This window comes from Neovison vison, chromosome 9, assembly GCF_020171115.1.
Source record: "Neovison vison isolate M4711 chromosome 9, ASM_NN_V1, whole genome shotgun sequence".
In the NCBI taxonomy this organism is placed as follows: domain Eukaryota; kingdom Metazoa; phylum Chordata; class Mammalia; order Carnivora; family Mustelidae; genus Neogale; species Neogale vison.
Genome location: NC_058099.1, coordinates 37,154,175 through 37,176,115, shown reverse-complemented (window position 1 = coordinate 37,176,115; position 21,941 = coordinate 37,154,175). Strand labels below are relative to the sequence as shown.

Sequence of the window (21,941 nt, the reverse complement as noted above, 5' to 3'; positions counted from 1 at the left end):
TATCACTCCATCATAAGTTGATGAAGTTCCATACTATATTTTTTCTTGTACAGATATACATATGATCAATTTTATTTAATTTAAAAAAGATTTTGTTTGTTTGTTTATTTATTTATTTATGTATGAGAGAGAGCGCACGAGGGTGGAGGGAGGAACAGAGGAAGAGGGAGAGAATCTTAAGCAGGCTCTAAGGCCAATGCAGAGCCTGACATGGGACTTGATCATCATGACCGGACCCGAAATCAATTGAGTCAGCTACTTGACTGATTGAGACACGCAGGCACCCCTAAAAGACTTTTATTTTATTTTATTTTAATTTTTAAAGATTTTATTTATTTATTTGGGAGAGTGAGCGCATGAGCAGGGAGGGGAGAGAGAATCAGGGTCCCTGTGAGTAGGGAGCCTGACTTGGGGCTAGATCCCAGGACTCTGGGATCATGACTTGAGCCAAAGGTAGGTTCTTTTTCTTTGTGTCTTCCTCAATTTCTTTCATGAGTACTTAATAGTTTTCTGAGTATAGATTCTTAGCCTCTTTGGTTAGGTTTATTCCTAGGTATCTTATGGTTTGGGGTGAGCCAAAGGTAGGTTCTTAACTGACTAAGCCATCCAGGTGTCCCAAAATATTTTATTTTTAATCTCTACACCCAACATGGGGCTTGAACTCAGAACCTTGAGATCAAGAGTCACCTGCTCTACCGACTGAGCCAATCAGTTGTCCTAGATGTGATCAATTTTAATTTATAAATTAGGCATAGTAAGAAATTAACAACAGTAATAAAATGGAGCAATTATAATGACATATATAGTAATAAATTGTGTGAATGTGGTCTCGAAGTATCTTATTATACTGTACTTCTTGTGAAATGATAAAATGTCTGTGTTGAAGCGAGGTAAGTTACGTAGGCATTGTGACATACCATTAGGTTACTGTTGACCTTCTGATGATAGGCCGGAAGGAAGACCATCTCCCTCTATGGGATTGTGCCATCTTTATATTTTTTGTTTCCTGGTGTACTGCACAGTGTTCCCTTTGGGGTGAATTCTGAAGTTTGGTGAACAGGGCTCTGTTAGATTTTTGTTTCCATGGGAAAAACCATTCAGATTTCACATGACTCCCAACAGTCAGAACAATGTAATCCACAAGACTCCTGGAAGAACAAAAAATTTGTTTGTTTTTATTTCCTTCAGGTCAGATTCATAACCCATGGTGTGATATTTAGCTTGTGTAAAATAAAAGTTAACTAATTTATCATATTGGCTACTTGTAGAGTGAAGTAGGGTTATTAGTGTTAAATAGTAAGCATTTTCTTCTTAAAAAAGTGGGTGTGGACTGTATATACTTACTGAGTCATAGATTCAGCAAGTGATTACATGTGTTTATGTGCTCTCATAACTAAGAATATGAAGGAAGTCTTGTGGTATTTTTCTTATGTGTATGAGCGCATAAAAGCCCCTAAAGTCTATAGTTACAAAAGAATAGATCCAGACCCTGAATTTTGAAAATGTTGTCAGATCATTTACTCCAGACTTCTCTTTTTACAGAAGCAGCCCTGAGTTCTTTTTTTTTCCACCCAAAGGTTTTGATAGGCCCTAAACCATCCCAAATTGACAGAAGAGTTAAGACTGGAACTCATGTTTTTAACTGTCCAGGGTGTTCTTTTCTCTCTTATGTGAGGTGTGATGTGATTTTTTTTCTTTTCTTTTTTTTTCTTAAAGATTTTATTTATTTATTTGACAGACAGAGATCACAAGTAGGCAGAGAGGAAGGGAAGCAGGCTCCCTGCTGAGCAGAGAGCCCAATGCGGGGCTCGATCCCAGGACCTTGGGATCATGACCTGAGCCAAAGGCAGAGGCTTTAACCCACTGAGCCACCCAGGCACTCCAGTGTGATGTGATTTTTGAGTGTTGGGGAGGAGATGACATTTTTGGTTCAGTTACCTCTTGAAATTATTTTCCCCCCAATGTTAATTCACAGTTTAAAGAATTGAGGGGTGCCTGGGTGGCTCAGTTGGCTAAACATCTGCCTTCAGCTCAGGTCATGATCTCAGGGTCCTGGGATCAAGCCCTGTGTCAGGCTCCAGGCTCAGCAGGGGAGTCTGTTTCTTCCTCTGCACTTCTCCCTATTCACTCTCTCTCAAATAAATTAATAAAATCTTTAAAAAAGAATAGAATTGATAGGTTTATGGCTGTATCTCCTTTTGGGACTTTTTTATGTTAAAAAAATGTTTTAAAAGATTATTTGAGAGAGAACAAGTTGGGGGAGGAGCTGAGGAAGAGGAAGCACTGAGCAGGGAGCCTGATGTGGGGCTTGATTCCAGGATCCTGAGATCATGACCTGACCCAAATGCAGATGCTTAACTGACTGAGCCACCCAGGTACCCTATTAAAATTTTTTTTAAAAATTAATTTAAGAATTTTAATGAATTGGCTAATGTAGAGGGGTTAAGGATAAAAAAAGAATTATACTGATTAAAAATTTCTAATTAGCTAATACCTTATGTTATGACTCCCTGTTCACTTATAATTAGCCATTACTTTCCTGTTATTTTGTTAGTCTTATAGGCCTTATGATTTCAGACTACTGGTAACTACAAAAGTCATTGCTTACCTTTCTCATTGTAAAAAAAACACAAAAACAAAACAAACTTTCTCATTGTAAGGGTATTTTTTTGTCTAGTTATATTTGTAAAATACATATTATTTAGGAATATTAGTTATAGAATCATATTTTCAGAAAGTTTAAGGGGAGATGGCAAGCAAATATGAAAAGACCTCCCCTTCTAAAGATTAGACATGGTGCTAGGTGCTGGTAGGAGTAAGAGGAATCCAACATTGAGGAAAATCCTTGTCTGGATTTCTTTTTTTTTTTTTTTTAAATATTTTATTTATTTATTTGACAGAGAGAGAGAGAGAGATCTCAAGTAGGCAGAGAGGCAGGCAGAGGCAGAGGGGAAGCAGGCTCCCTGCTGAGCAGAGAGCCCGATGCGGGGCTGGATCCCAGGACCCTGAGATCATGACCTGAGCCAAAGGCGGACGCTTAGCTCACTGAGCCACCCAGGTGCCCCGGTTGTCTGGATTTCTTGACCCAATTTGGAATTAGCTAGAGTTCTTTTTTTTTTTTTTTAAGATTTTATTTATTTGAAAAAGAGAGCAAGAGCATGGAAGGAGAAGGGACAGAGGGAGAGGGAGAGGCAGGCTCCCCACTGAGCAGGGAGCCCGATCCTGTGAGGATCCCCGGACTCTGAGATCATTCATGACCTGAGCTGAGGGCAGATAAGTAACCGACTGAGCCACTGAGGTGCCCTGAATTAGCTAGAGTTCTTAACTGCAGTCCTCATGAAATCAGATTGGAGTAGTAATTTACCTTGACAATACTATATTATCTTTTATCTTTTTATGTACTTCATGTTGCTTTTTAAATTTTAGCAAGTTAATATTCTTCTATAACCAGTTTGTATTAAACTGTGTGAAACTAACTTTGTATTGAGTCACTAGTTGCTCATCTTTTTTTTTTTTTTTTTTTTAAGAATTTTTGTTTATTTATTAGATGGTGAGAGAACACAAGTAGGCAGAGCAGCAGGCAGAGGGAGAGGGAGAAGCAGACTCTTCGCTGAGCAGGGAGCCTGATGTGGGGCTTGATCCCAGGATCCTGGGATCATGACCCAAGCTGAAGTCAGTTGCTTAACCCACTGAGCCACCCAGATGCCCCCCCCTTTTTTAAAGATTTATTTATTGATTGATTTGACAGAGAGAGAGAGAACGAGGCAGCAAAAGAAGAAACTCAAGCAGTAGGAGTGAGAGGGAGAAAGCAGGCTCCCTGCCAAGCAGGGAGACCTATGTAGGACTCGATCACAGGACCCTGGAATCATGGGCTGAGCCACCCAGGAGCCCCACTAGTTGCTCTTCTTATAGCCTTAAGTATGCTATATGATTAATAACTTTTTTTATTTTTTATTTTATTTTATTTTTTTTAAAAAGATTTTATTTATTTACTTGACAGAGATCACAAGTAGGCAAAGAGGCAGGCAGAGAGAGAGGGGGAAGCAAGCTCCCTGATGAGCAGACACCCCGATGCGGAGCTCGATCCCAGGACCCTGGGATCATGACCCGAGCAGAATGCAGAGGCTTAACCCACTGAGGCACCCAGGCGCCCCTAATAACTTTTTTAAAACTTCATTTGCAAAAATAATTAGAAAACTGTGCATTACAGCAGTTTGTCTTTTTTTTTCCTTTTAATATTTATTTATTTGAGAGAGTGCGAGAGAGTCCATGCAGTCTGGGGTGGGGTAGAGGGAGTGAGAATTCTCAGGTAGACTCCATGCCCAGCACAGAGTCAGATGCAGGGTTCAATTCCAGGATCCTGAGGTATGACCTGAGCCAAAACCAAGAGTTGGATGCTCAACTGTCTGAGCCACCCAGGCGCCCCTCTGGCACCCTACCTTTAAAATAACCTTCATTGGGGTGCCTGGGTGGTTCAGTGGGTTAAAGCCTCTGCCTTCGGCTCAGGTCGTGATCCCAGGGTTCTGGGATCGAGCCCCGCATCAGGCTCCTCTCTGCTCAGCAGGGAGCCTGCTTTCCCCCTCTCTCTTTCTTCCTACCTCTCTGCCTACTTGTGATCTCTGTCTTTCAAATAAATAAATAAAATAAAAAAAATACAGTTTAAAAAAAATAACCTTCATTTTCTGGGGCATGTAGATGGCTCAGTTGGAAGAGCATGAAAGCCTTGATGTTGGGGTCGTAGTTTGACCCCACGTTGGGCATAGATTACTAAGAATAAATAAATAAAAATAACCATCATATTCTAATTTTTTCATAGGATAAGCATTTTGTTGGATTATAAGTCTCAGTTATTTTTGCTCAGTACCTTTCCAAGTAGAATGAATATAGGAATTATGTATTTGGGCAGTTGCATCATGTTACTATGCCTTTGATAGATCTGGAATTTATTTTGGGATGGAGTATGAGGGGAGCATCCAGCTTTTTTCTAGGTGACTACCTGTTGTTCATCACTTCACAAATTCTATTATTTTTTTAAGATTTTATTTATTTATTTGTCAGAGAGAGAATGTGCACACACAAGCAGGGAGAGTGGTGGCAGAGGGAGAAGAAGGCTCCCTGCTAAGCAAGGAGCCTGATGGGGGACCCTATCCCAGGACCCTGGAATCATGACCCACGCCAAAGGCAGACACTTAACCAACTGAGCCACCCAGGCATCCCAACATTTCCTTTCACAAATTTTAAATGGCAGCTTTACTGTATACTACATTTCCATATTTTGGTATTTTTTAGGGATTTCTGTTCTGTTCCACTGATCTGTGTGCCAGTATGGCATAGCTGTGTTACATCTTACAGTAAACATTTTAATATCTGACAGGCTAATTTCCATTATTATCTTTAGAATTTTCTTGGCTATTGTTGCATATATTGTTATTTCTGTATGAGTGTTATCTATCTATTTATATTTATTTATTTATTTTAAAAAGATTTTATTTATTTATGACTGATAGAGATAGCAAGAGAGGGAACACAGCTTGGAGGAGCTGAGAGGGAGAAGCAGGCTCCCCGCTGAGCAGGATGCCCCATGTAGAGCTCGATCCCGGGATGCTGGGATCATGACCTGAATAGAACGCAGACGCCTGATGACTGAGCCTCCCAGGCGCTCCTCCATATGTACTTTAGAGTCATCTTTTCTAGTTAATTAAACAGAAGACTGTAGTTTTCACTTTATCTTGCTAAGTAGAGAAACTTAGGGAGAATTGATCTTAATGATGTTGCATGTCCTAATCAAGGTTTATCATATGTTTTTCCAATTATGTAAGTCCTCTTTTTCAGTAGAGCTTTAGTTTCTTTTGTTGTATCTTAAGTTTATTCCTGCTTCTTACCTTTTGGGGCAAATTGTATGTTTCCATTATATTTCTTATCTAGTTACTGTATACATGAAGGCTGTTTATTTCAAAATATATGTTGGAGATACTTTGGCTTTGGTTCCAGACTACTACAATAAACTGAACATCACAATGAAGCAATTCAGATGAATATTTTGGTTTCTAGGTGCATGTAAAAGTTATATTTACACTACACTGTAGTCTTTGAAGTGTGCAATGGCATTGTGTCTAAAAAAAACAATATACCTACTTTCATTAAAAAATACTTAGTTGGTGGGGCGCCTGGGTGGCTCAGTCGGCTCAGGTCATGATCTCAGGATCCTGGGATCGAGTCTCGCATCGGGCTATCTGCTCAGCAGGGAGCCTGCTTCCCTCTCTCTTTCTCTGCCTGCCTCTCAGTCTACTTGTGATTTCTCTCTGTCAAATAAATAAATAAAATCTTAAAAAAAAAATACTTTGTTGGTAAGAAATGTTGCCCATCATCTGAGCTTTCAGCAACTTGCAATCTTTTTTTTTTTTTTTTTTTTAAAGATTTTTTTGGGGCACCTGGGCGGCTCATGGGTAGGGCCTATGCCTTCGGCTCGGGCGTGATCTTGGGGTCCTGGGATCGAGCCCTGAGTTGGGCTCTCTGCTCAGCGGGGAGCCTCCTTCCTCCTCTCTCTGCCTGCCTCTCTGCCTACTTGTGATCTTTGTCTCTCAAATGGATAAATTAAAATAAAAAAAATGTTTAAAGATTTTATTTATTTATTTGACAGACAGAGCTCACATGTAGGCAGAGAGGCAGGCAGAGAGAGAGGAGGAAGCAGGCTCCCTGCTGAGCAAAGAGCCCAACGCTGGGCTTGATCCCAGGACCCCGGGACCATGACCCAAGCCGAAGGCAGAGACTTTAACTCACTGAGCCACACAGGCACCCCTGCAGCAACTTGTAATTTTATTGTTGGTGAAGGGTCCTGCCTCAGTCTTGATGGCTCCTGACTGATCCAGTGTGGTGGTTGCTAAAGGTTGGGGTGGCTGTGGCCAGTTCTTAAAATAAGACAGGAATGTAGTTTGCTGCATCCTTGACTTTTTCTTCCATAACAATTACTTCTTAGCATGAGATGTTGTTTGGTAACATTTTACCCACAATAGAGCTTTCAGAATTGAGTCGGTCCTCTCAAACTTGGCTGCTGCTTTATCAGCTAAGTTCATGTAATGTTTGGGGCACCTCAGTTATTAAACGTCTGCTTTTGGCTTCGGTCACGATCTCAGGGTCCTGGGATTGAGTCCCACATTGGGCTCCCTGCTCTGCGGGGAGCCTGCTTCTCCCTCTCCCACTCCCCCTGCTTGTGTTCCCTCTCTCACTGTGTCTCTCTCTGTCAAATAAATAAATACAATCTTAAAAAAAAGTTTTATGTAACGTTTGAAATCCTTTGTTGTCATTTCTGCTGTCTTCAAGGCATTTCCACCAGGAGTAGATTCCATTTTAAGAAACCACTTTATTTTTTCATCCATGAGGAGCAACTCTTCATCCATTAAAGTTTTATCCTGAGATTATAGCAATTCAGACACATCTTCAGGCTCCACTTCTGTTTCCCTTTCTATTTCTACCACATTTGCACTTACTTTGTCCACTGAAGTCTTAAAATTTCAGTACGTAAAAAACTGTGTGAAGTGCAGTAAAGCAAAATACAGTAAGACGAAGTGTGCCTGTATTAATTTGTACCCGGAAGCACTTCATTGTATTCTCTTATATTTGTAATAATTTTTTAGTTCTGGGGTTTCCCTGGGAAGCAGTCTCTTTTCTAACTTTTTATATCTTTTAACCTCTTTCATCTAATGTTAAATAACAATGTTAAAAAATTATGATAATAATGGACATCATTATATTGTTCCTGTGCTTAGCAGGAATCTTCTGTTTCCCCATGAGTCAGCATTCTCTGACTTTGGTATTGAGGGAGGGATCTGAATTTAATCCATTGTTGCTTTTAACCTCATGTTAAGAAGAGGACCATATGACCTTTTTTTTTTTTTAAAGATTTTATTTATTTATTTGACCGAGATCACAAGTAGGCAGAGAGGCAGGCAGAGAGAGAGAGAGGAGGAAGCAGGTTCCCTGCTGAGCAGAGAGCCCTGAGCGAGCTGAAGGCAGAGGCTCAACCCACTGAGCCTCCCAGGCGCCCCCCCCCATATGACTTTTCTTAAATCTGTTAATGAATGGTGAAATGTACCAACAGATGCATAGTATTGAACTATACTGAATTCGTGGACTAAATTTTTCTACTTGGACATGATGTATTCCTATAATGTATTATTAAAATTGGTTTGTGCTTTTTATTTTGAGAATTTTTAAAAAAGATTTTATTTATTTATTTGACACAGAGAGAGAGAAATCAAAAGTCGGCAGAGAGGCAAGCAGGCAGAGAGGGGGAAGCAGGCTCCCCGGAGAGCCAGACTCGGGGCTCCATCCTAGGACCCTGGGATCATGACCTGAGCCAAAGCCAGACGCTTTAACCCACTGAGCCACCCAGGCGCCCCCTTGTGGAGTTAGTTTTCATAAATAATACTTTCCTGGAAGATCATTTTATCCAGGTTCTCACGGAGATGAACAAAGCAGTGTCTTTGGATTGTTTTAATTTCCTCTGTTTTGTACACTTTTTCCTCTGTTTTTAAAGTTAACTTAGGGGTGCCTGGGTGGCTTAGTTGCTAAGTCTGTCTTCAGCTCAGGTCACGATCCCAGGGTCCTGGGTTTGAGGCCCACATTGGGCTCCCTGCTCTGCGGGAAGCCTGCTTCTCCCACTTCCTCTTCTCCTGCTTTTTTTCCCTCTCTCTTTCTTTCTCTATCAAATAAATAAATGAAATATTTTTTTTAAATAGATGAAATCTTAGAAAGAAAAAGTTAGTTTGATGGTTTATGTATTTTCCAAAGAACCAGCTCTCGGGTTTATTTATTAGTATATCAATTTCTGATTTTTTTTTTAAAGATTTTATTTACTTATTTGACAGAGAGCTATCACAAGTAGGTAGAGAGGCAGGCAGAGAGAGAGAGGGAAGCAGGCTCCCTGCTGAGCAGACAATCAGCTGAGCCACCAAGGCGCCCCAATAAATCAGTAGTTCCTAAGACCAATAACAATACCATACAAATGGTCCTAGGTTACAGACTTCATGGAAGTATAATAGCTGTTTCACTTTATTGAGGATAAAGAACTTCATCCACGATGAAGAGCTAATGTTAGGAACTGACCCAAGTAACACTGTATTACTAAGCATGAAACAAAAACTACAGGAAGCAGAAGAACTGAATAGAAATATATAATTAATAAGATAGATATAATTTATATCATATCAAAAGCACCCTGAAAGCAGGATATACCACAAGTATCCAAAGAACACTATAAAAACCTAAGTAAATACTAGGCCACAAAGAAAATTCCAATAAATATTCAAAATCAGAAACAGCACAGTCACTAATCAAAAGGCAAAAAAAAAAAAAAAATTAGGAATTAATGACATCAGAAAACAAAAAGACAGGGCGCCTGGGTGACTCAGTGCGTTAAAGCCTCTGCCTTCAGCTCAGGTCATCATCCCAGGGTCCTGGGATCGAGTCCCACATCGGGCTCCCTGCTCAGCGGGGAGCCTGCTTCTCCCTCTCCTTCTCCTTGCCACTCCCCCTGCTTGTGCTCTCTTTCTCTCAAACAAATGAAAAAGTCTTAGAATAAAGCAGTAGTTTCCTTTTTTTTTTTTTTTATTTTTTAAATTATATTTTCTCTCTCTCAGGTCACAGTCTCTCATTAATTACATACTGTGTTGTTTCTGTTTAATCCTCTTGCAGGTATCTGGGGTATTCTTTCGCTCTCTTGTTCCCTAAATTTTTTTTTGTTTTTTTTTTTAAGATTTTGTTTATTTTTTTTTGACAGAGATCACAGGTAGAGAGGCAGGCAGAGGGAGTGGGGGAAGCAGGCTCTCCACCGAGCAGAGAGCCTGATGTGGGGCTTGATCCCAGGGGATCATGACCTGAGCCGAAGGCAGAGGCCCCAACCCACTGAGCCACCCAGGGGCCCCTTTTTATCTAAATACAAAATATGTCAGTCAGTAGATATGCGCTCACTAGAGCACAAAAGGAAAAACCAAAAGCCACATGTTGTAAACCCATCGTCCAAGTATACCACCATTATAAGACTATATCTTTTTTTTTTAAATAAATTTATTTTTTTAAAAAGATTTTATTTATTTATTTGACAGAGAGAGATCACAACTAGGCAGAGAGGCAGGCAGAGAGAGAGAGAGGAAAGCAGGCTCTCCGCTCAGCAGAGAGCCCGATGCGGGACTCAATCCCGGGACCCTGGGATCATGACGTGAGCCGAAGGCAGCGGCTTAACCCACTGAGCCACCCAGGCACCCCATAAGACTATATCTTACCCCTATTTGTTTCCATATTCACACAGACCCACTCCCCTCTTTTCAAAAATCGTAGGGCGCATTAGATCTTGTTTCTGTAGGTTAGTGACTCAAATTTAGATTTTCCATTTTTGCTCTCTCTGAAACGGTGGTGCTCAGGACAAATCCGACTGAATAAGCAGTATTCCAGCTGAATTGAAAGAAGCAATTAATGCATAAAGAAAAGCTTACTAGGGTTATTGAAAAGCTCCTCAGTGTGAATCTGTGGATTCTTGACCTCTGTTATTGGCCTTCTGTCTTCAGCCAGATATGCTGATGTGCAGCAGCCAATAATAAAGGGGCTTAGTTTTGTAAACACAGAGCTTGTGGACAGTGATAGATCCTGAAAATAGTATCTCTGGCTGATTCTGACTTGAAACTGAAAGTAAGGTCTCAAATTCAGTTCAATGTTCACAGCCACGCTCTTCACTCAAAATAAGAGTCTAAACATTCAAATAAAAATCTACATTTTGTGTGTGGTGTACTGGTAGAATACTTGGCAAGTGGTTTACTTTCTTCTAAGTTTATATATGTGTGTGTATGTATTTATATACATATATATATATATATATATATATATATATATATATATATAAAACTTTTTTTTAAAGATTTTATTCGTTTGAGAGAGAGAGAGAGAGAGAGCATGAGGTGCGGGAGGGCAGATGGAGAAGAAGAGGCAAACTCCCACTGAGCAGGAAGCCCAATGAAGGGCTCAATCCCAGGACCCTGAGATCATGACCTGAGCCAAAGGCCCAACCAGCTGAGCCTCCCCGGCACCCTTTCTAAGTTATGTTTTTACCAGCCTTTGTTGAGCTCTTGCTGTGTTTCAGGCAGTATGCAAAGATATCTATATACATTTTAAAAAATATTCATACTCATTTGAGGTTATTATTTTATATGTGATATAGAAAAATGGTTTCCAGACTTTTGGATTTCATGGGTGACTAAAATTTGAAAAGGGGGTTGGGATTAACATGGTTGCCAGCTTTTTATTTTGTCACTAAAAGACATCTTTTAAAAGCTACTATGGGGGCGCCTGGGTGACTCAGTCAGTTAGGTGTCTGACTTCAGCTCAGGTCGTGATCTCAGGGTCCTGGGATTGAGCCCTGCATGGGGCTCCATGCTTGCTAGAAGAGTGTGCTTGTCCCTCATCCTCTCCTCCTGCCCTCTCCTCCTGCTTGCACTCTCTCTCTAATAAATAAATATATTTTTTAAAATTTTATTTATTTATTTGACAGATAGAGATCACAAGTAGGCAGAGAGGCAGGCAGAGAGAGAGAGGAGGAAGCAGGCTACCTGCTGAGCAGAGAGCCTGATGTGGGGCTCCATCCCAGGACACTGGGATCATGACCCAAGCCAAAGGCAGAGGCTTTAACCCACTGAGCCACCCAGGTGCCCCTGAATCTTTTTTTTTTTTTTTTAGGATTTTAAAAATTTATTTGACAGAGATCACAAGTAGGCAGAGAGACAGGCAGAGAGAGGAGGAAGCAGGCTCCCTGCTGAGCAGAAAGCCTGATGAGGGGCTCAATCCCAGTACCCTGGGATCATGACCCGAGCCAAAGGCAGAGGCTTTAACCCACTGAGTCACCCAGGCACCCCCCTAATTAAATCTTTTTTTTTTTTTTTAAAGATTTTATTTATTTATTTGACAGACAGAGATCACAAGCAGGCAGACAGGCAGGCAGAGAGAGGGAGAGGAGGAAGCAGGCTCCCCAGAGAGCAGAGAGCCCGACGCGGGACTCGGTCCCAGGACCCTGAGATCATGACCTGAGCCGAAGGCAGCGGCTTAACCCCCTGAGCCACCCAAGCGCCCAAAATCTTTTTTTTTTTTTTTTAAGATTTTATTTATTTATTTGACAGAGAGAGATCACAAGTAGGCAGCGAGGCAGGCAGAGAGAGAGAGAGGAGGAAGCAGGCTCCATCCCAGGACCCTGAGATCAGGACCTGAGCCGAAGGCAGAGGCTTAACCCACTGAGCCACCCAGGCGCCCCTAAACAAAACTTTTTAAAAAAAGTTACTGTGTATAGGAAATGATGTCACTTGTTCTGAATACTAAACATTTAATTTGGGAACAAAATATTTTTGCTTTTTTTTTTTATTCTTCTGTTACAGATTCGTGGTATGTTTAGGGTTGGCTGATTATTCAGTCTCCTACCCTTTTGTTTTACTGTTGAAGGAACTGAGACTCCAAAATATCTCTGCGATCTGTGAAAAATAAAGCTTTTTCTGATGAATATAGTATAGCGTTGTATTGACATACTAATAGCCATTACATGTGTGATTTTTGTCATATACATGTTGGTATGAATGCTAGTTGTATGGGTGTTAACTTGTTTTTAGACTTGAAATTTGATTCCCAGTGCCATCTTTTTCTGTAAGAGAGTTTCCTGGATTAATTTGTATCTGGGGAAATTCCTCATTGCAGCTCTTATTGCAGTATAATGTGTGACTGTGATAGCTTACTGAGATATTCAATTGCTATGTATTAGGAAACTTTGTAAGAATGTAATTTCATGTAATAGGAATTTAATGATCTAAGAAAGGGAAGAAAGAAAATGAGACCATCAGTACAATTGCCTTGGGCTTTCTCTTCCCCCTTGTGAAAGGGCCTGTGTGTTGGCTGGTTGGTGTTTGCTTTTTCTCTTGGTCCTCTATTCCTACCCTCCTCACCTTGCCCTTGTTCCAATCCTTGTTCTATCTCTTTTGTTTCTTGTAGTCTGGCTCCTCCTCTCCTATAGTTCTGTTCTTTTCACCTGTTTCCCCAACTCTTTTTGTTCTTGAATGTTTTTGATTAGTGAAAATTTTAAGTTACTGGCTTTTCTTTTTGTAGCAGTTGAATTGAAGTGGCACTGAACTGGCAAAATAGAACATTGCTGTTAAGTTCCTTGGTGCTGGGACACCTGGGTGTCTCAGTTGGTTAAGCAGCTGCCTTCGGCTCAGGTCATGATCCCAGCGTCCTGGGATCGAGTCCCACATCGGGCTCCTTGCTCCGCGGGGAGCCTGCTTCTCCCTCTGACTCTGCCTTCCACTCTGTCTGCCTGTGCTCGCTCTCGCTTGCTCTCTGACAAATAAATAAATAAAATCTTTAAAAAAAAAAAAAAGTTCCTTGGTGCTTCAGGGATGTCTACATTTTATTAGTGTAAAATCTTAAGAGTTAAGAATGTCTGCCCCAAAAAAAGAATGTGTTCTTATTTCTACTTGATACTTTTCCTTTAATATATGCATTTTTATATCTTTTAGTGGAAATTTATGATTATTTAGGATTTTTTTCCCCCTATGAGCACTTAATAGTTTTATGTTGGGGGCAAATGTATTTTTTTCAGTCTTGCTTTGTGTACATTTTTAACATGTTAAGTAATTCAGTTCAACTTGTAAAAACATTTTATAACTTATACTTGGGGCCTGGGTGGCTCATTCAGTTCAGTGTTTGTCTCTTGGTTTTGGCTCAGCTCATGATTTCAGGGTCCTGAGATTGAGTCCCCTGTTGGGCTCTGCACTCAATGGGGAATCTGCTTGAGATTCTTTATCTCCCTCTGGCCCCTCCTCCTTCCTGCCCACCCAGCACATGCTATCTCTATCTCTTAGATTAATAAACCTTTTTTTTTTTTTTAAGATTTTATTCATTTATTTGACAGAGAGAGATTACAAGTAGGCAGAGAGGCAGGCAGAGAGAGAGAGGAGGAAGCAGGCTCCCTGCTGAGCAGAGAGCCCGATGCGGGACTCGATTCCAGGACCCTGAGATCTTGACCTGAGCCAAAGGCAGCGGCTTAACCCACTGAGCCACCCAGGCGCCCCTTAGATTAATAAATCTTAATAGAAAGAACCTTATACTTATTTTTCCAGTGTTTTTAATAATCATTTTTTTCAATTTATTTATTTTCAGAAAAACATTATTATTTTTCACCACACCGAGTGCTCCATGCAAGCCGTGCCCTCTATAATACCCACCACCTTGTATCCCAACCTCCCACCCCTTTAATAATCATTTTTAATTGCATTACAACTTACGTTTGAGTTTTCCATTGCTTATTCAATCATTTCCCCAATTTGAACATTTAGATTATAGAAAGGTATTATAAGAAATGGTTATAATTAAATAAAATATAGGAAGTTGATAAGAAATATAAATAAATAAATAAATAAATATATGTTTCTCACTTGATTTTTCTCCAATGTTCCAGGAAAAAAGAATTGACCCTAAGTAACTATTAAAATGCTGTTGGGGGGCACCTGGATGGCTCAGTGGTTTAAGCCTCTGCCTTCGGTTTGGGTCATGATCTCAGGGTCCTGGGATCGAGCCCCACATCGGGCTCTCTGCTCAGCAGGGAGCCTGCTTCCCTCTCTCTCTGCCTGCCTTTCTGCCTACTTGTGATCTCTCTCTATCAAATAAATAAATAAAAATCTTTAAAAAAAATGCTGTTGGTCTTTGAGAGAGGTGAAGTTTAACTGCATAGTAGACATTAGAAAATCTTTTTACTCTAAATGACCAAATATGAATTTCTTAAATTCTTTTTTAAATTTTTTTTTAAGATTTTTGTCTGTTTATTTGACACAGAGAGAGAGAGCACAAGCAGGGGGACAGGCCGAGGGAGAGGGAGAAGCAGGCTCCCTGCAGTGCAGGGGAAGCCTGACATGGGACTTAATCCCAGAACTCTGGGACCATGACCCAAGCAGTGGTTTAACTAAGTGAGTCATCCAGGTGCCCCTGAATTTCTTAAATTCTTAAGGTTTGTGGAAAACATGAGTTGCATTCAGTGAACTATTTTAATAAAAGAAGCCCCCTAGAGGGGCACCTGAGTGGCTCAGTTGGTTAGGCGTCTGCCTTCAGCTCAGGTCGTGATCCCGGGGTCCTGGGATTGAGCCCCATGTTGGGCTCCTTGCTCGGTGGTGAGTCTTTTTCTCCTTCTCCCTCCCCTGCTGTTCCCCCGCTTGTGCTCTCTCTCTCCCTGTCAAACAGATGAATGAATAAAAACTAAAAAAAAAAACAACAACAAAGCTCCCCTATAAAATCTGCATATTATCAGCTGTGTTGGGGCATATTTTTAAAGAATTTACCTCCTTTTGGGGCGCCTGGAGGGCTCAGTGGGTTAAAGCCTCTGCCTTTGGCTCAGGTCGTGATCCCAGGGTTCTGGGATCGAGCCCTGCATCGGGCTCTCTACTCAGCAGGGAGCCTGCTTCCCTTCCTCTCTCTCTCTCTGCCTGCCTTTCTGACTACCTGTGATTTCTCTCTGTCAAATAAATAAATAAAATCTTTAAAAGTAAATAAATAAATGAAATCTTAAAAAAAATTTACATCCTTTTATTTAGTAATAGGGGTACTATATTTTAATTCTATAATTCTAACTTTTTTAAATAGAGATTTTGCTTTTTTGTACATAATATGCATGCTTTAACATGGGAGATACAGAGGAGAATTTTTTATTTGCATTTGCCTAAGGAATAACGATATTGAACATCATCTCATGTGCTTCTTGGTTATCTGTATATGTCTTCTTCGGCGAATTGATTATTCATATTCTTTTGCCCGTTTTCTTGTTGGGTTGTCTTTTTATTACTGAGTTGTGGTGTTATTTATATATTCTAGATACAGTCCCCTTATCAGATACATCACTTGCAAGTATATTTTTCTTCCATTCTGTGGGTTATCTTTTGTTTGAACCTTTTCAAAAAAAGCCATTAAGAATCCATTTTGGAACACCTGGCTGGCTCAGTCAGTAGAGCATGCAACTTTTGATTTCAGGTTATGAGTTCAAGCCCCAAGTTGGGCGTAGAGCCTACTTTTGGTGAAGCTTTTTTTTTTTTAAAGATTTTATTTTTTATTTGACAGATCACAAGTAGGCAGAGAGGTAGGCAGAGAAAGAGGGGGGGAAGCAGGCTCCCTGCTGAGCAGAGAGCTCCATGCGGGGCTCGATCCCAGGACCCTGAGACTATGACTTGAGCCAAAGGCAGAGGTTAACTCACTGAACCACCCAGGCGCCCCATTTGTTGAAACTTCTTAAAATATTTATGAAATTAGCTTCTGGGGATTGTTTGCAAAATTATTTTTTATTTTTATTTTATTTTATTTTTTTAATATATTTTTTTATTTTTTAAAAGATTTTATTTATTTAGTTGACAGAGAGAAATCACAAGTAGGCAGAGAGGCAGGCAGAGAGAGAGAGAGGGAAGCAGGCTCCCTGCTGAGCAGAGAGCCCGATGCGGGACTCGATCCCAGGACCCTGAGATCATGACCTGAGCCGAAGGCAGCGGCTTAACCCACTGAGCCACCCAGGCGCCCCTATTTTATTTTATTTTTAAAGATTTTATTTATTTATTTAACAGAGATCACAAGTAGGCAGAGAGGCAGGCAGAGATAGAGGGGGAAGCAGGCTCCCTGCCGAGCAGAGAGCCTGATGCGGGGCTCAATCCCAGGACCCTGGGATCATGACCTGAGCCAAAGGCAGAGGCTTTAACCCACTGAGCCACCCAGGCGCCCCGCAAAGTTATTTTTTAAATCAGAGGCTCAAGGAGTTTCTCCTAACCCATTTACCTCAAAAACACGCTTTTTCCAACAGCTGATATCCCACAGTATTAATAAATACTAGCGACACATAGATGAAAATGCTCATTTTCTGCATCTCTGTGTCGCAGCTGTCTTTGGTGGGTGCTTAAATACTGCTTTTTTCCCACCAGAGACTGAAGCACATTTCTGCTAAGTGCCCATGTGTGAAGGGTGAGACTGCCAAGAACCTTCTTGGTTTTAGGAGTCTCACAGTATTGTGATTTACGTACATTTTGATGGCTTTGTAGCATGTATGCCAATGAAATATCTTCTGCACATAAAAGTTCTAAATCTTTTTTTTAAAAAGAGATTTTATTTATTTGACAGAGAGGGACACAGTGAGAGAGGGAACACAAGCAGGGGGATCGGGAGAAGGAGAAACAGGCTTCTCGCTGAGCGGGGAGCTGGATGCGGGGCTCGATTCCAGGACCCTGGGATCATGACCTGAGCCGAAGGCAGACGCTTAAGGGACTGAGCCACCCAGGCACCCCAATTTTAATCATTTTTAGCATGGTTTGTTACTTCTTTGAAAATTGATGATCCATATACTTTATAATTTTAGTTCTCCACTAGAATTCATTAGAATATCAACCAGAATATTTTGTCCCCACATCATGCTGGAAAACTGAAACTTTTAAAGTAAAGCTTTAAAGAAATTATAAAATAGGGATGCCTGGGCGGCTCAGTTGGTTGAGCATATGCCTTTGGCTCAGGTCGTGATCCTAGGGTCCTAGGGTCCTGGGATCGAGTCCCACATTGGGCTCCTTGCTCAGTGGAGAGCCTCCTTCTCTTTCTGCCTCTCCCCCTGCTCATGCTCTCTCTGACAAATAAATAAATAAAATCTTAAAAAATAATAAAAGAAATAATAAAATAAATACCTGTTTACCGTAGAATGTTCAAGAAACCGTAGAGAATGGTTATGAATTATTCCCAGTCCTACCACCTAGAGGCAGCCACTTTTTAAAAAATTTTTATTCATTTTTTAAGAGATTTTGTGTCTCTACATCCAAGGGGCTCAGATCTACAACCCTGAGATCAGAGTCACACGCTCTATAAACTGAGCCAGTCAGGTGCTCCTTACATAATATTTTCTACCCTTTAGAGTCTCTGGTAACTAGATTACTTTTCCTGTAGTTTTGCCTCTTTTCTATTCCTGTAGTTTGTTATATATAAGTAGAATCATATAATATGTAACCTTTGGAGCCTGGCTTCTTTCACTTATCATGATACATTTGAGATTGGTCCATTGGTCCATGTTGTAGTTGTGTTACACCATGTACAATTTCATCCATCCATCCATTTATTTATTATTTATTTATTTTAATAATTCAAAAAATTTTAAATAAGCATATAATGTATTATTAGCACCAGGGATACAGGTCTGTGACTTGCCAGGTTTACACACTTCACAGCACTCACCATAGCACATACTCTCCCCAGTGTCCATAACCCTACCACCCTCTCCCTCCCCACCTTCCCTCCCGCCACCACCCTGCAACCCTCAGTTTGTTTTATGAGATTAAGAGTCTCTTATGGTTTGTCTCCCTCCCGATCCCATCTTGTTTCATTTATTCTTTTCCTACCCCTCAACCCCCCACGTTGCATCTCCACTTCCTCTTATCAGGGAGATCATATGATAGTTGTCTTTCTCCAATTGACTTACTTCCCTAAGCATAATACCCTCTAGTTCCATCCACATTGTTGCAAATGTTGATTTCATTTCTTTTGATGGCTGCATAGTATTCCATTCTATGTATATATGTATGTATGTGTGTGTGTATGTGTGTGTGTGTATATCTATATATATCTATATATATCTCTATATATATACCACATCTTCTTTATCCATTCATCTGTTGATGGACTTCTAGGTTCTTTCCATAGTTTGGTTATTGTGGACTTGCTGCTATAAACATTTGGGTGCACATGCCCCTTCAGATCACTACCTTGTATCTTTTTTTTTTTTTTAATTTTTTAAAAAAGATTTTTATTTATTTATTTGACAGACAGAGATCACAATTAGGCAGAGAGGCAGGCAGAGAAGAGAGAGAGGAGAAAGCAGGCTCCCTGCTGAGCAGAGAGCCCGATGTGGGGCTCGATTCCAGGACCCTGGGATAATGATCTGAGCCGAAGGCAGAGGCTTTAACCCAAGGCGCCCACTACATTTGTATCTTAAGGGTGAATACCCAGTAGTGCAATTGCTGGGTCGTAGGGTAGCTCTATTTTCAACTTTTTTTTTTTTAATTTAAATTTAAATTTTTTCTTTTTAAGATTTTTTAAAAAATTTATTCATTTGACAGAGGTCATAAGTAGGCAGAGAGGCAGTCAGAGAGAGAGGAAGGGAAGTAGGCTCCCTGCTGAGCAGAGAGCCCAATGTGGGACTTGATTCCAGGACCCTGAGATCACGACCTGAGCTGAAGGCAGAGACTTTAACCCACTGAGCCACCCAGATGCCCCTATTTTCAACTTTTTGAGGAACCTCCATGTCATTTATTTATTTTTAAGATTTTATTTATTTTAGAGAGTGTGACAGAGAGAGATGGGGACGAGCAGAGGGAGGGAGGCAAGCAGACTCCGTGTTGAATATGGAGCTGATTGGGGGCTCAATGCAAACCTTGGTCTTAGGACCCTGAGATCATGACCTGAGCTGAAATCAAGAGTCAGAAAGCTTAACTAACTGAACCACCCAGGTGTCCCTGTCAGTTCATCCATTTAAAGTATATAGGGGTGTGTGGCTGGTTTAGTTGGAAGAGCATGAGACTTTTTTTTTTTTAAAGATTTTATTTATTTATTTGACAGAGAGAGAGAGAGAGAGAGATCACAAGTAGGCAGAGGCAGGCAGAGAGAGAGGGGGAAGCAGTCTTCCCGCCCAGCAGAGAGCCCAAAGCAGGGCTCGATCCCGGGACCCTGAGATCATGACCGGAGCCGAAAGCAGAGGCTCAACCCACTGAGCCACCCAGGCGCCCCCGAGCATGAGACTCTTGATCTTGCATCACAAGTTCAAGCCCCCATGACCCTTGATCTCAGGTCACAAGTTTAACGCTAGGTTGAGTATAGAGATTACTTAAATAAATAAAACTTAAAAAAAAAAAAAGATCAACTTGTTAATTTCTTTCTTCTTTTTTTTTTAAAAAAGATTTTATTTACTTATTTGACAGTGAGACAGGGAGAGAAGGAACACAAGCAGGGGGTGTGGGAGAGGAAGAAGCAGGCTTCCTCAGAGTGGGAAGCTGGACCTGGTGCTCCGTCCCAGGACCCTAGGCTCATGACCCCAGCTGAAGGCAGATGCTTAATGACTGAGTCACTCAGGCGCCCAATTCGTTAATTTCTTAAAAAAAAAAAACCTATGCAGATTTTAATTCTATTTTGAATAGTTTTCACAAGATAGGTGCAATATACTTTTCCTTTTTTTGTTTTTTAACTTTTGGTGGAAAATAGATTATTTTCAGAATGATGCCTTATAGAGTATTATAAACAGGCTAATAGACAAAAGACAATAAATTCATATAGCTAAGCTTAATTTTTTTCCTGCTTACATTTTCCCCCCCTGCTTATATTTTTAAGTTACAGGTATAAATACCATATCAAGGGCAGTAGACCGACTTTTAGGTTTAAGAGCTCAGATTGTTTGTTTGAGACAGGACTTCAGACCTACTTTTATAGGGGCTGAAAATGCAAACATGTGTGGTTTTATGTTTTTGTCCTTCACTTAAAAAAATTTTAAGATTTTATTTATTTGAGAGAGAGAGAGAGCCTGAGCACAAGTGGGGGGAGACAGAGGGAGAAGGAGACTACCTGCAGAGCCAGGAGCCTGAAATCTGGCTCCACCAAGGGCCCTGCCTGGTTCATGACCTGAGCCAAAGGCAGATGCTTGACTGACTGAGCCACCCAGGTGTCCCCACACATACATTTTTAGAACATACAGATTTTAGAAATATTTAACTGTTCTCTAGAAAATAAGTATCTCTACCTTTCTCCTTTTTTGAGATTTTGGGACTGAGAAGTTTGAAGACTGTATTCTGGGGTTTTTTTGTAGTCTCAGTTTTCTCATAATGATTTGTTTTTATCCCCTCAGAGCATGTTGTGCTTAAAAATATTTCTTTGTTTTTCAGGTTCTAAATGGCTTCTAAGAAGTTGGGTGCAGATTTTCATGGTAAGTGGACTGTTAGATATCATGGTTTAAGTTATGATTTGCTCTGAGGATTTGAAATCACTTAGTGTTAGGTAAATGCCCCTTTTTGTTTATTTAAATGAACAGCTTGAGAAAAAGTTGTGCGACAGTGTAGCCTATACATTCTGCTGGATTTTAGGTAGTGTAATATTGAAGTATTGAAATAGTTACATTTTAGAGTCTCTGTGGTTATTGTACTTGAAACTACCAGAGATGGATGGGGAGCCTGTCTATTTTTATTGTTTTGAAGTCCTTAACATTCCCTTTCTTACTCTCTGGTCATAGCTTTTCGTTGTCTCAGGTGTGAAACACTCTAAAACTTAATACTTAATAATGTTTTGCTTTAGTGTCTATCCCTGTCATCCTCCCTTCCTGCCCCACAGTGATAGGAAATAATTACTACAAATAAACCATAATCAGTAATTACAGACATGTTAGTGGTAGTAATTACAATTTTGTATTTGAAATGAATAGTTTATCATCCTTTTCTATGATTCAACCTTTCTTTTTTTTTTTTTTCCAAAGATTTTATTTATTTATTTGACAGAGAGAAATCACAAGTAGATGGAGAGGCAGGCAGAGAGAGAGAGGGAAGCAGGCTCCCTGCTGAGCAGAGAGCCCGATGCGGGACTCGATCCCAGGACCCTGAGATCATGACCTGAGCCGAAGGCAGCGGCTTAACCCACTGAGCCACCCAGGCGCCCCCTATGATTCAACCTTTCAATAAGCTTTATTATCTGCATTTGGGAGGAATGGATGTGCCTAAGAATTAAAGTTAGATTCTCTTTTCATACAGTAGAAGATAAGAATTAAATACCAGAAATCCAAACGACACAGTTATTTAAAAAGGATTTTTGAGGATGCCTGGTGGTTCAGTCAGTTAAGCATCTGACTCTTGATTCTGCTTAGGTTATGATCTCAGGATTGA

At 40.5% G+C, this 21,941-nt stretch overlaps 1 protein-coding gene across 2 annotated transcripts in view; it reads left to right on the top strand.

Annotated features, from left to right (window-relative positions):
- UBAP1 (ubiquitin associated protein 1) overlaps positions 1–21,941 on the top strand; it is a 64,080-nt gene that overhangs the window by 14,448 nt on the left and 27,691 nt on the right. For both annotated transcript variants that reach the window (XM_044265501.1, XM_044265500.1), the window contains exon 2: positions 20,955–20,995. In XM_044265501.1, coding sequence (XP_044121436.1) covers positions 20,993–20,995 — 3 coding nt within the window. In that variant the 5' untranslated portion in view covers positions 20,955–20,992. The remainder of the gene's footprint in view (positions 1–20,954; positions 20,996–21,941) is intronic.